Below are 14,005 nucleotides of genomic sequence, written 5' to 3'. Positions count from 1 at the left end.
AGCAGTAAATTTTCAAATATCTTGGTTTTTACCGCGGTTATAGCCTTCTGAATAAAGAAGAAGTCTATGTTAATGCCATGATAGACAACCAACTAATTACTTGCAACTACTATTATTAGAGTCTATAGATCGTAACCAAAAAATTTGCTCTAAGTTACTCCAAATCTCATCAATTCTCTCTGTCTGATTTGCTTTTCCAGTTATAGTGCCAGCTTCCTCTTCTTCACCGCCATTTAACAGCATTTACTGTTGTGGAGTCCCTAGTAAAAGCTAGCAAAAATGTGAAAGAAAGAAATCAACAAACACGTTTTTGATAAAGGAGTGTAACTAATTACGGTAACTAGTTATAGCTAAGAGAGAGAGAGAGAGAGAACAATGATCACTTTGTAGCTTTCAAGAAACCATACTTTATTAGGATACCAGTCATAAGAAACCTAGAGCATCTATGGATAGATGAAAACTTACTCCAGGTTCTGAAAATTAACCATTTACTTTGTGCAATAAGATGGCTAATCTTTGGGTGCTCTGTTGAATCGTTAAAAGGAAAATTAAGTGTTAGAACCACAAGGGTAATAACTCATCTCGACCCCATCTAATTGAATGTCAATCCATGTCAAAGACCGTGGGAAAGAGGCTCTTACAGAACCTAAATAGAGACATCTTCTGTTGTGTCTCTCCCTCTATAAATCAAGACTCAAGCCAAGAGAGCAGCTTTTGTGGACCATCATGATCATCTAATGACTACTACTACTACCTCATACACTACATTACACCATAAATCACGTTGAAGATATGTTATAAGATAACAAAAAGAAAAAGCCTCTCTCTTCAGTAGCTTTAGCATAATTTGTAATGGGAAGATCGCCGTGCTGTGATAAGGCTGGGCTAAAGAAAGGGCCATGGACACCAGAAGAGGATCAGAAACTCTTGGCTTACATTGAAGAACATGGCCATGGAAGCTGGCGCTCTTTGCCTGAGAAAGCTGGTAACTAACTTCCACATTTCTTTTATCTTCTTCTACCTCTATTCAAATCTAATTTATCCAAACTCCATGTAGGTCTCCAAAGATGTGGAAAGAGTTGCAGACTGAGATGGACTAATTACCTAAGACCAGACATCAAGAGAGGCAAATTCACTGTACAAGAAGAACAAACCATCATTCAACTCCACGCTCTCCTCGGAAACAGGTGAGACTCAATCACCTTTTTTGTCATTTCTTGATCTCTGATGTGATCCTCTTGATTTTTCTAATAGATGGTCAGCGATTGCAACTCACTTAGCAAAAAGGACAGACAACGAGATAAAAAACTACTGGAACACACACTTGAAGAAACGTCTGGTTAAAATGGGGATAGATCCAGTGACTCACAAGCACAAAAACGAGACTCTAATGTCTTCCACAGGTCAGTCCAAGAGCGCAGCAGCCACGCTTAGCCACATGGCTCAATGGGAGAGTGCTCGTCTCGAAGCTGAAGCAAGGCTAGCTAGAGAATCAAAGCTTCTCCATTACCAAAACAACAAAGCAGCGGCTCCTAATAATTGCTTGTCTCACAAGGCATCATCAACAAATTGGACAAAACCAAACCAAGGTAATTATGATCTTCAAAACTAAATATTTATTGATAACTTATATATACAAATGATGAATGTTCCGACAGGAAAAGGAGATCAACAGCTTGAATCACCAACGTCGACGGTGACGTTCTCCGAGAATCTCCATCTGATGATCATGCCTTCGGGAGAGAATAACAACGAATCCTCTGAGATTCAGAACATGACTGAGTTCGCCTTGTCTTCTTCCACCTCCTCCGATGTCAAAGATTCCGATCACGACTGGATGAGGCAGATCAACTGTCCGGCAGAAGGAATTGAAGAAGGATTCACCAGCCTCCTTCTGCTCGGTGATTCAGGTGATCGGAGTCTCTCCATCGGTAAAAAAGACGAGGAGACCGTTGCAGGCGCGGTCGAGGTCAATGAGAGTGACTACAGCTACTATGAGGACAACAAGAACTACTGGAATAGCATTCTCAACTTGGTTGATTCCACACCGTCCGATTCATCAACCATGTTCTGATCTAATGGTCCACTTTCATTTGTAATGTCGATAGCTTCCCAATACTTTTCTCTTTTTTTTTCTTTACTTTATTTACGTAAAGGGTGTTGGAATGAAACTTCATGAAAATGACCATTTTTACAACAACAAAAATATTTCACATTCCAATGTTTTGATATTTGCATGATAGCAAATCCATTTACAATACAATGCTTTTACGTTGAATACGTCTTCAGATTTTCTTTTTAACTTTGAAACTAGTTTTCAATACTTTAATATCCATGTAAATTATATGAAACAGAGGGAGTATGAACCATGTTTAATACTTTTACGGTTTTACCTCATCTTTGTTGCTCATCATTCTGAAATTTGTATGTAAAGAGATGTAGAGGGTGTACTTAAAAATCAACACGTTGACATGTCTGAGTCAAAAGAAACAAAATTTAGTGCTTGGTAGTTTCATGTCATTTTCTTTATAATAAATAGATTCAATTAAACTAAATTTACATAAGAAACTGAACAAAGGTAAATTCATCGTTTCTTTAAATACAAAAATGCACTCTTCTTGGATATTAATTTGTAGATTTTGTTATATTAAGCCAAGTTTGGATTCATTTTTTTGAGTGTACAAGAAAAAAGTGGGCGTAATAAGGCTCTCTATATGGGCTTAAAAACAGTTAAATCCGTTCGTGAAGAAAAAGGCCTCCACCTTTTTACGTTAAAGAAAATAGTAGGCTGCATGAGAGGGACCAATATGAACATAGCTTTGTGGTAAGAAAGCTTAACGTTCCGAATCCTCAAGGCCTTGGTTCGAATATTGGTCATCACCATCTTCTTGATCTAACAGTCTTACGCTCTCTCTTACAACATGAAAGGCATTCTCAAATGCCTTTTTTCATATGAATGGCTTATTGGGTTATGGTGTCTTTTTTATTTTAATCAATTTGAGAAAAGCTCTGTTTTGTTCTTCCTATGAAGTCATGCCCTATTCTTCAACTCTGGTCTGGGCGGAGATTGATTCGCCATCTATACTCTGCCCTTGTTGTTGGTCTGCTATTGTCTTTTGATATGTCATCCATCTACCCTTTAGTTTCTTTATGTAAAGATAGTATCCAATAATAATTCACAATCCAAAATGATTCCAACTGCATTCTCTTGGACAATGCCTGAGTACATTCTCACATTGATGCTCCTCAACACACTTTTAAAGCCATGTAAGAATCTACTCTCAACCTATGAATCGTCTCCACATCTTTTCTCTTATGGAATCTCACACCCTTTACTAAATTCTCAAATAGCATCTTATTCAAACAAAAAAAAAAGTCTGTTTCGAGCTTAAGGACAAGACACTAAAACGTACGTTACATCAAGAATCCATTTTCTTGTCATTTTGATTCATTAATTAATTATATAATTTTAATTTAATTAAGTAACGATGAATCATCATTACCACAAGTGTGTCTGAATATTTTGGGAAAAGACGAAAGCAGCTGATGACTCTTTGCCACGTCCCCCACATTAACGATTATTAACAAGAGAAAATAAAAAAATTGTGCATACAAGCAAGCAAGCAAGAGCAAGGAGAAGAGAGCGAGAGAATCTCTCAGAATCTGGGTATTGAGCTCATCTCTTCATCTTCTTTCCGTTTCCAATCTCAATTTCTACTTTTCTTAGCTCAGAAATTTAGGTCCTTTTTTTTTGTTTCTTTGCTGCATTTCGACTTATCTTATTTTTGCCAAGCTCGATCTCTCTGAAATCTTCTATTTTCGGAAACTAATCGTCTCTCTTTTTGATGTTGAATTTGCAAATCCGAGTGTGTTTGATCGCTCTTTGGAACCGTCGTTTATGTATCAGATACGAGAGAGATCCAATTACTTAGAGATCTAATTATTGGATTGTTAGGGTTCTTATAACGAATTGAGAAATTGCTATTTTTAAGCTCTATCATAGCAAGAATCGGGAGAATTAAGATTGAATAGAGTTTGGTTTAACTCATAATTAAAAGTTTATATTCTCGCTACTGAACATTACTTTTACAGTTTGTTTCAAAGTCTTGTGTAGTAGATTTAATATTAGCTCTTTGTGTAGAAAATGGATGGATCAGGAGGAGGTAGAGGTGGCGGCGTGGAATCGATTCTACCAAACTACAAGCTCGGGAGGACTCTCGGTATCGGTTCCTTTGGCAGGGTTAAGATTGCTGAGCACTCTTTGACCGGTCATAAAGTTGCCATCAAGATCCTCAACCGTCGCAAAATCAAGAACATGGAGATGGAGGAAAAAGGTACACGATATGCTTTGGAGATTAGCTTTCTTTTGATCAAATCTCATTCATTTCCTGTTTTCTCTTTGGTGCAGTGAGGAGAGAGATTAAAATCTTGAGACTCTTTATGCATCCTCACATCATCCGTCTCTATGAGGTCATTGAGACTCCCACTGATATCTATCTTGTCATGGAGTATGTCAACTCTGGTGAGCTTTTTGACTATATTGTAGAGAAGGGTAGACTACAGGAGGACGAGGCCAGGAACTTTTTTCAGCAGGTAATTGTTTTTCTTTTTATCATTTTATTTGAGAGCTAGCCATGAGTCATGACTTGACTTTGATGTAGATAATATCTGGAGTGGAGTATTGCCATCGGAATATGGTTGTTCACAGAGATCTTAAGCCTGAGAACTTGCTTTTGGACTCCAAATGCAATGTGAAAATTGCTGATTTTGGACTGAGCAACATTATGCGAGATGGTCACTTTCTGAAGACAAGCTGTGGTAGTCCCAATTACGCTGCTCCTGAGGTGAGTTATTTAACCTTCATGTATCTGAGGAGCACTGTCTATATATAGGGAGTATTCTTGGAGATCAGTTTTAATCGAGATCAGTCAATTGTTTCAGGTCATTTCGGGTAAACTATATGCTGGCCCTGAAGTAGACGTCTGGAGCTGTGGTGTGATACTCTACGCTCTTCTTTGTGGGACTCTTCCGTTCGATGATGAGAACATTCCAAACCTTTTTAAGAAGATAAAGGTACTGCAAAACATGTCCTGTTACTTGAGATCTTTTAGTTATATTTGGGTTCTTCAAGTTATATATTTTCTCTTTACGTCTTTTAGGGAGGGATATATACTCTGCCTAGCCATTTATCTGGTGGTGCTAGAGATTTGATCCCCAGGATGCTCGTGGTGGACCCCATGAAAAGAGTAACCATCCCTGAGATCCGGCAACACAATTGGTTCCAAGCTCATCTTCCTAGGTATTTAGCTGTTCCTCCTCCGGATACGGTGCAGCAGGCCAAAAAGGTGAACCTAACGTATCTACTCTTATTTTCATCAGAGATTGTCTCTATTCCCCTTTTATCAAAATAGCTTAAAAGCATTGGTTTCATTTTGTAGATTGACGAGGAGATTCTACAAGAAGTTATCAATATGGGATTTGACAGAAACCTCCTCATTGAGTCTCTCCGCAACCGGACCCAAAATGATGTATGTGTTTCTCTCAGCCTCTTATCCATTTGCTATATCTCTTACTTTATTCAAAGGTAAATATTGAATTGTTGTCGACTGCTGTTTAACAGGGCACTGTGACATACTATCTGATACTGGACAATCGGTTCCGTGCCTCTGCTGGTTATCTCGGGGCCGAGTTTCAAGAGACTATGGTGGGTCTCTCATTGTCCTTTTTTTACTGCAGCAAAAGATCTTTGAAAGTAATCCTTGAATGTTAAAATTTAATCAGGAAGGTACTCCGCGAATGCATCCAGCAGAAAGCGTAGCTTCACCAGTTAGCCATCGGCTTCCAGGACTGATGGAGTTCCAAGGAGTTGGCTTGAGATCTCAATACCCTGTTGAGAGAAAATGGGCTCTTGGACTTCAGGTCTTTATATTTTTTCTGAGTTTATAGCTTTTGAATTTTTTTTAATCTGTTTAGTTTGACTGATAATTCAAACCACTGGATCCAACAGTCTAGGGCTCATCCGCGTGAAATAATGACAGAGGTACTGAAAGCCCTGCAAGATCTGAGTGTGTGTTGGAAGAAGATAGGGCCTTACAACATGAAGTGCAGATGGGTTCCTAACAACTCAGATGGAATGCTCAGTAACTCGATGCACGATAACAACTACTTTGGAGATGACTCCAGCATAGTAGAAAACGACGCAGCTGTTAAGTCTCCAAATGTTGTCAAATTTGAAATTCAGGTAATAAATCCTCTTCTTCATTTGGGGCACTTCTTGATAAGCACACATTTTTATGACTCAGATGGGGCTTGCACGCTGTTTATGATGTGTGTTTAGTGTTATTTGGAAGTGGAATAGAAATAGAACTAAACTTGTTCAGTTCAATATGGATATGATAAGAATCTCTGGGGCTGATGAATGTTTGTTGTTGATGGTGGAACAGTTGTATAAAACACGGGACGACAAGTATCTGTTGGATCTGCAGAGGGTACATGGTCCTCAGTTCCTGTTCTTGGATCTCTGTGCTGCTTTTCTTGCTCAGCTCCGAGTCCTCTGAATAAATCAACCGGATCGCTTCAAGAATTATCTTCCCACTTCCCTTTGTTTCTCCTTCTAAGGAATGTTCACAAATCACAAAGACATTAAACGTTTAACTTCTTTCAGTTTCTTACTTTTTTTTTTTGTTTTTGGACTCATCTAAAATACCTTTTTTTTTTTTTTTTTTGGTAAAAGCATCTAAAATACCTCGTTTAATTTATAATGTAAGACCGGGCAACTCGAGTAAAAGAAATAACCAGGAGCAGCTTTGTACATAATTTATAGTTTTAAGTTTCTCGACTTATACATTCAGATCTCTTAGAAACACAAAGAGTTATAAGAACAACTTTTCTTATTAGCTTTAGAAACTACTCAAAACTAAAGCTTTCAATATGTTTCACTTAGATCATATGGAACACCTCTCCATTAGACCTATATTTATATGAAAGACAATTCCCTTTAACATGTGGGATATGGAAAACACATACCTAACCTAAATAGAAACTTCCTTTTCCTATTTCTAGGTTTCCTTATTGTGTTTATCTTAACATATTAAACATCTAATAATATGTTAAGTTTCCACAAGCTTGGAATTATCCAACATTCACCCCCTTAATTCCAACTTGAATTAGGGAGATCAATTTCTTGAACTCCTGCTTGAACTCAATCATCAAGTAATCATCCTCCACCACACCATGGTGTGTAAATCCACCCATAGAATTCACATCTTTCTCAAGGTTAGACCGGATGCTCTCCTTGCTTCCGTACCGCTTCTTCTTAGAATCGGCCCAGTTCTTGTAGAACCTTCTCATGACCTCTTCACTTAAGTTGCGATGAGTCTTGTGGCTGAAGCTCACTGCGATGATAACTCTGGTCACATCCGCCATCTTGCGTACATGAGCTCTGGGAAGGATGTCGGCCTTCTGCTCAACACCCAACTGATTTATCTCTGGTTCATCTTCAGCCTTTGAGAACCTTGACTCCATTGGTACGTGCGTTGTGTCACACGCTTCCACCTTTGTGTCACACACTCCTCCGTGAGTCGTGTTGCACACTCCTACGTGAGTCGTGTTACACACTTCCATCTTTGTGTCACACATGATTCCTTGAGTCGTGTTGCACACTCCTACGTGAGTCGTGTTACAAACTTCCATCTTTGTGTCACACAGGATTCCTTGAGCATACCTCTCTTGCTTTATTCTGATTCCGTCTGCTCCTTGAATCACCTCTATGCCAAGGTAGTACGTCAGCTTACCTAAATCTGACATCTCGAACTTCTTAGACATCTCCTCCTTGAATTGCCTAATCATCTTAAGCGAAGTTCCTGTCACAAATAGATCATCAACGTAGATGGCTATGATCAAGACGTCTCCTCCTTCAGTCTTCCAGTACACTGATGGTTCCTTCGTGCACTTCTCAAATCTCATCTCCTTGAGAACCTGATCAAGTTTCACACTCCATGCTCTGGATGCCTGGCGTAACACATGCAACGTCTTGTGTAACACACACACTCGATCCTCTTCTCTTTTCTTCTCAGAACCAGTCGGTCTATCTACAAGCTCCCATATCTTGTTTCTTGTGATAGACTCCAACTCGTCTTCCATAGCTTCAACCCAATCTTCTTCACAAGATAGGTTGAACTCATCTGAGGCAATCTCTCCTCCTCTATCGGTGCATCCTAGATTGAACACATCTGAGGCAACCTCTCCTCCTCTATCGGTGCAACCTAGATTGAACATAGCTGAGGCACGCTCTCCTCCTCTATCGGTGTGAAATCTTTTGAACCGATAGAATGCCTCACCATTATCTGCTGGCGTTGGTGGTGCACTTATTCCAACAAATCTCCAAGCAATAATCCTAATGGCTTTGATGTACAAACCATGGCCTTAGTCGGGAATGAATCTCTGATTTGCTTCCCTGCGAAACATGTGTCATACACGCCTTCTTCGTGTGTTACACTCGGGAATGAGTGTCTCGTTTGCTTCCTTGTGAGACATGTGTCACACACGCCTTCTTCGTGTGTTACACTCTGCATTCCTACGACCATCTCCTTTCTTACCATGTTCATCACTCCATTGCATATATGTCCTTGTCGAGCATGCCACCTCCATGTAGCATCATCGTCCCTGACATGTAAACATTCCGGGTAGCTTATCTCCATAGGGGTCTTGTAGAGACGGTTTGGAGATCTTGTCACACGAACTAGCAACCTTCCATGCGAATCTGTGAGCGTTAAGTAAACATCTTTCATGTTAACCTCACATCCGTTCTCTGTTGCTTGCCCAAGACTCAATATATTGTGCTTCAGATCGGGTATGTAGTATATGTCCTTGAGTGCCTTCTTCTCTCCAGTCTTGCACACAAAAGTAACCACACCCTTTCCTACAATGTCAACACACGATCCATCACCAAACTTCACCTTCCCTTTGGTGTTGCGATTCAAACTCGAAAAGAACTCCTTATTCCCTGTCATGTGATTGCTCGCTCCATTATCCAAATACCAGACACTTGCATCGCCTTTGTTGATATCAAGATTCTTCGGAATCACCTTATCTTCGTTCAAAAACACCACCTCGTGTACATAGAGTGCATCGGCCTCTTCTGTCTCGTTTAGGTTGGTTTCTTGATCCTTCTCTGACTTCTCGGGACAGACAGTTGCGTAGTGACCAGGCTTGTCACATCTCCAACATATCAGCTTTGAGCGATTCTTTTCCGAGTTGTTATCTTCGGTGTGTGACGCACGGTTTTGGTTGTGTGACCTACCTCGACCTCTGCCTCTACCGTTCCTTCCTCTTCCTCTACCACGAGAATTCTCATAGCCCCTCTGACTATGCTCTTCATTGTTCGAAAACATCAGCTTCCCTTGGTGTTCTTTCTGAGTTTCTTCTCTTACACGCTCCTCGTACGCTTTAAGCCTTCCAACTATGTCTTCAAACCCCGTCGAGTTGAGATCTAGGACTTGCTCAAGTGATGCTACGATCTGGATATACTTGTGTCTTGGAAGACCCTTCAAGAACTTCTTGACCATCTTGGATTCTTCTATGTTTTCTCCCAACGAGGTTGCTTTGGATGATAGGCCCGATATCTTCCCCGCGAAGTAATCGACCGTATCTGCATCATCCATCTTCAACCTATCAAACTCTGTCATCAACGTCTGAAGTCTCGCCTCCCTTACACGATCAGCTCCTAGGTGTCGTGACTTGATGGCATTCCAGATCTCTTTTGATGCGGTTTGTTCTCCCATCTGGAGAATCAAAGTCTCTGGAACAGATTGAAACAAAAGAGCTATCGCAACATCGTTCTTCTTTTGATCATCTGAACCGGGTTCGATTGTGTCCCACACTTCATGAACACGTAGTAGAACCTTCATCCTCATCGACCAAACTGTGTAGTTTGTCGATGACAACATCGGACATTGGATGGATGTAGATCCAAAGTCCTTCGTGCGTGGAGCCCTAGTCACGTCAGCCATCTTGCCGTCGCGATCTCTTGTTCACAAGCACCAGGATCTTAAGCTACAACTTAAGCTTAGATCGAGTCTCCAACCTGAGGCTCTGATACCAATTCAGATCTCTTAGAAACACAAAGAGTTATAAGAACAACTTTTCTTATTAGCTTTAGAAACTACTCAAAACTAAAGCTCTCAATATGTTTCACTTAGATCATATGGAACACCTCTCCATTAGACCTATATTTATATGAAAGACAATTCCCTTTAACATGTGGGATATGGAAAACACATACCTAACCTAAATAGAAACTTCCTTTTCCTATTTCTAGGTTTCCTTATTGTGTTTATCTTAACGTATTAAACATCTAATAATATGTTAAGTTTCCACAAGCTTGGAATTATCCAACATACATGATATTTGTAGAGCCATTTGTACATAATTTTGTAGCCAGTCTCTTTTAGGCAGTCTCAAGAAAATAGGACATTCGCTTGTTTCATTCTCGCAATGAAAGAAAATAGGCTCATTGCATGGAATCGTGAGACAATGTTAACGTATCTGACAATGTTGCAACTACATTCTTAAATGCTGAACCATTGTTTCACAACATGGTGACCACCGAACATGATAGGTGTGTGTTTATGTGTATAATAAGCAAACGTGCATGTATATATATATATGCAAATGAACTTTTCAGACCCCTCTTGGTTTGTTTGTTTGTTTGTTTGTGACAAGTTTTTAATGTGTGAACTACAAATGATGCCAAGTGAAGATATATATAAATATGACATTTGCTAAACGTAATATTTGATTATTTCTGTCATTTTAAACCTCTTTCTATTCTTGGCGGTCTTCGAACATCGACAATGGCATCACTTTCAGTCCTCCGTAGTATCTCATTCATCCCATTAGTTTGAAAAATCTTCGGATTCGCCCCAGCATTCGTCAAACCCTAAAAAGATATCGTCATACAATAAAATTAAGGCGCCAAATCATGAAAGATCGTTCCAAATTCAAAATGATAGACTCACCGTATCCGACTTCTTGTGATGCACGCCAGGGAACAACAACACGTCAGAGGAGTCTAGAGAAACGTGCGGCCTAAGCAAGCTCGGTTTGTCTTCATTCATTGTTAACCCAAAAGTGTTCTTAGCAAAAGCCATGCTCATACCACTGACATGACTCGCAGATCCTGCAGGCTGATTATACGTCAGCGTTGAAGCTGCGTCGTTTTCTTTCCTCTTCTTAGCCCCAGCCCATGCGAACCCGCTTGCCGGCGCCTTGGTTTGAGATAAACCAGTGTACGGGAACTCGCTTCGAGTCGTCGCTTGAGATGTCTCGGATGGTGTCTGGACAATGATCTCTGTCTCGGCTTCCTTCTTTCCTTCCTGCGTTAACATTTAACCAAATTACGAATAAAGAACCAGGGTTTTAAAGCATCGGTTTATTCCGGTCTAATTCCAGCTTCGATATATACCTGTTGGGTTGGTAACTTGTTAGTAGGCTCTTTGATTGTTCTACGTGATTTCCCTGATTTCTTGGGTGCTAAGTTATCTCTTTTCCTTATAACAACTCTTCTCCTGCAATTCAAATATTTTAAACCTCTAGAAACACATATATATATATATATATATATATACAAGTATTATGAAAATCGATTCATTGAAACCTTCGTTGAAGTTCTTCACGGTACTTAGCATCCATTTCTTTGTTAGGTGGATACTTAGGTAACGTAGATGGATCACAAGCGTAAGGCTTTGTGTTAAAATACTGAAATAACAGCAAAAACCACAAAATAAGACCAGATAGTGTCAGTTTAAATTTTATTCATTTCTGTTTAGGTTTTCTTTAATACCTCTGACATGATAGCAGAAGAGGCAGTTCCTCGTTTCTCAGGATTAGTAGATAATAATTTCTCCAGAAGACTAACTGCTGTTTTTGGAAACTCCTCAAAACTTTCTCTCAGACAACCTTCATATTGATGTTGTGGTCTAAACATCTTAGTTTGAGAATGAAGCTTATTGTTCTTTTCCCAAAATTCTTCATCTGGTGGTCCACAGAGTTTATAAATCTTGTGAAGTTGTTCAATCTACATAAAACAAACAAATAAATATTATCTCTATTTGGAATGAGTAATTTCTATATTATATAGCTTTGGTCCCTTTTCTCACCTCTGTTCTTCCTTTAAGAAGTGGCCTTCCGGTAAGAATCTCAGCGAAAACACATCCCACGCTCCAAAGATCGATTGATACGCTATAACTCGTGGAACCCATTAGAAGTTCAGGTGCACGGTACCATAGCGTCACAACCCGGCTTGTTAACTGATTCTTGTTTCTTGGTGTTACAATGTTGGCTAGTCCAAAATCAGCTAGCTTCAAAACTCCTTTGTTATTCACCAGAATGTTTGCTGCTTTAATGTCTCTGTGCATTATGCCTCGCAAATGACAATGTTCTACTCCCAACAGAAGCTGCTGCATGTAGCATTTGATCTGAAAAGGAAATTAGGGTTATCAGTAAAACAAAACAGAGTTACGTGCGCCAGACGTCATGTTTTTTTTCTCTTGTGTGTCTTTCTTACTTGTGCCTCAGTGAATTTGATGTCAGGAGATGAACATAAGCCTTCGAGATCATGTTCCATGTAATCGAACACAAAGTACATGCTATTTGAGTTACGTGACGCGATGATCCCTTCGAGTTTCATGATGTTTGGATGATCTAATCTTCTCAAAATCATGATTTCTCTCGCAATGAATCTTATGTTTTCAGTTTCGAAATTTTGAACCCTTATTTTCTTTAGAGCCATAACTCGTCCCGTCGATACCTCACAAGCCCGGAACACGTTGCTATACGTCCCTTGCCCAATCTAAGATTTTTTTCAAAAAAAATGGTAGAAGTTAATTGTTAATAGGGTTGTTTCTTGCATTACAAGGTATGTTTAGAGAACCTTCTCTCTTTTCTCGAAGTCCTCTGCGCGTAATGGGATCCATCCATGAACGGCCTCCGGTGCGGCAGAGCTGAGCCATGAAGGCCAACCACCCGCCACCTGCTCAGCCTCTACATTACCATGCGTCAGTCCTGATCTCAGGCTAACTCCGGTTGTCCTTGATCTTGGAGCATCATCGTCTTTATTGCGATGTTTTTTTGGAGATGAGTTAACAACACGGCGGTGAGGTGGAGGACTAGGAAGAACATGAGGTTTGTGGTTGTTTTGGGGATGACTCCGGTGGACAGCGGTGTCTAAACGGCGGCGGAGATGGCGTGGCGGACCAGCGGGAGAAGAATGCTTGGAGTGGAAGCAACCCATAATAACGAAAGCTAATTATCAAAGGAGAGGTTCCGGGTGGCGTGAGTATGGACCCGAGTCGGGTAACGGGTCCAACGCAGGGAGGACAATCCCCGCATTAGACCATAAAGAAATGAAAAAAAAGTGAGAAAATTCAAAAACTGAAAGGAAATTAGGTTTTGCTCAAAAGAGAGGAAAATAGGTTTGGATGTAAAATAGAGAGAGATAATTACGGAGAATAAGACAATCCTCCTTATACATTGGAAGAGAAATAGAAAAGAAAAATTAATCTTCTTATCTTTACTATTTGTCTTTGTATTATATTTCATACAGACTAGTCTTGTATTATAATATAGACTATATGTTCCATACCTATTAGTCTTTTTTTTTTTTTTTTTTTTTTTTTTTTTTTTTTTTTTTGTAACACCATACCTATTAGTCTATGCATATTAATTAAACACTAGATTTTGACCCGCGCTTTGAAAGCGCGGGATAACTTTATGATAAAACTTTTATTTAATGAAATTTTTACATATTCCAGCTACTCCGATATGTTATGATAAATGTTTTGGTTGTGACTTGATTTCACAGATGTTATTTTGGTTATAGAACCCGTAGATTTGGTAAAACACGTTTTTTAGCCGTCTGATTAATTATACTATTACAAATAATAAAAATTATTTCGTAGCTGATTCAACGGTAAACAATTCTAACTATTATGAGAATTATAATATT

At 39.5% G+C, this 14,005-nt stretch overlaps 3 protein-coding genes across 4 annotated transcripts; 2 read left to right on the top strand and 1 right to left on the bottom strand.

The window, feature by feature from the left end:
* The first annotated feature begins 599 nt into the window (after nt 1–599).
* Nucleotides 600–2,258, top strand: LOC103842799 (transcription factor MYB106). The gene is made up of 4 exons (XM_009119465.3): nt 600–985; nt 1,058–1,187; nt 1,255–1,589; nt 1,659–2,258. Exons 1-4 carry the CDS (start codon nt 853–855, stop codon nt 2,072–2,074), a joined length of 1,014 nt encoding a protein of 337 aa, XP_009117713.1. The 5' UTR covers nt 600–852; the 3' UTR covers nt 2,075–2,258.
* Nucleotides 2,259–3,427: 1,169 nt separating this feature from the next.
* Nucleotides 3,428–6,816, top strand: LOC103842817 (SNF1-related protein kinase catalytic subunit alpha KIN10). Of its 2 annotated transcripts, none has more exons than XM_009119486.3 (11): nt 3,428–3,667; nt 4,142–4,334; nt 4,409–4,593; nt 4,662–4,844; nt 4,942–5,073; nt 5,160–5,345; nt 5,439–5,528; nt 5,621–5,704; nt 5,782–5,919; nt 6,008–6,241; nt 6,444–6,816. In XM_009119486.3, exons 2-11 carry the CDS (start codon nt 4,145–4,147, stop codon nt 6,555–6,557), a joined length of 1,536 nt encoding a protein of 511 aa, XP_009117734.1. In that variant the 5' UTR covers nt 3,428–3,667; nt 4,142–4,144; the 3' UTR covers nt 6,558–6,816. The 2 variants fall into 2 exon arrangements, with proteins under 2 accessions (XP_009117734.1, XP_033141017.1); XM_033285126.1 differs by lacking the exon at nt 3,428–3,667 and adding an exon at nt 3,722–3,740.
* A 3,774-nt stretch (nt 6,817–10,590) lies between these two features.
* Nucleotides 10,591–13,577, bottom strand: LOC103848771 (probable serine/threonine-protein kinase At1g54610). The gene is made up of 8 exons (XM_009125602.3): nt 12,932–13,577; nt 12,566–12,850; nt 12,159–12,476; nt 11,843–12,076; nt 11,657–11,757; nt 11,465–11,567; nt 11,019–11,375; nt 10,591–10,939 (listed from the first exon to the last, which is right to left on the bottom strand). Exons 1-8 carry the CDS (start codon nt 13,289–13,291, stop codon nt 10,808–10,810), a joined length of 1,890 nt encoding a protein of 629 aa, XP_009123850.1. The 5' UTR covers nt 13,292–13,577; the 3' UTR covers nt 10,591–10,807.
* Nucleotides 13,578–14,005: the final 428 nt, after the last annotated feature.

Source organism: Brassica rapa, chromosome A01 (genome assembly GCF_000309985.2).
Source record: "Brassica rapa cultivar Chiifu-401-42 chromosome A01, CAAS_Brap_v3.01, whole genome shotgun sequence".
Classification (NCBI taxonomy): Eukaryota; Viridiplantae; Streptophyta; class Magnoliopsida; order Brassicales; family Brassicaceae; genus Brassica; species Brassica rapa.
The sequence above is the reverse complement of the archived record's forward strand: the minus strand, read 5'-3'. Positions and strand labels throughout refer to the sequence as shown.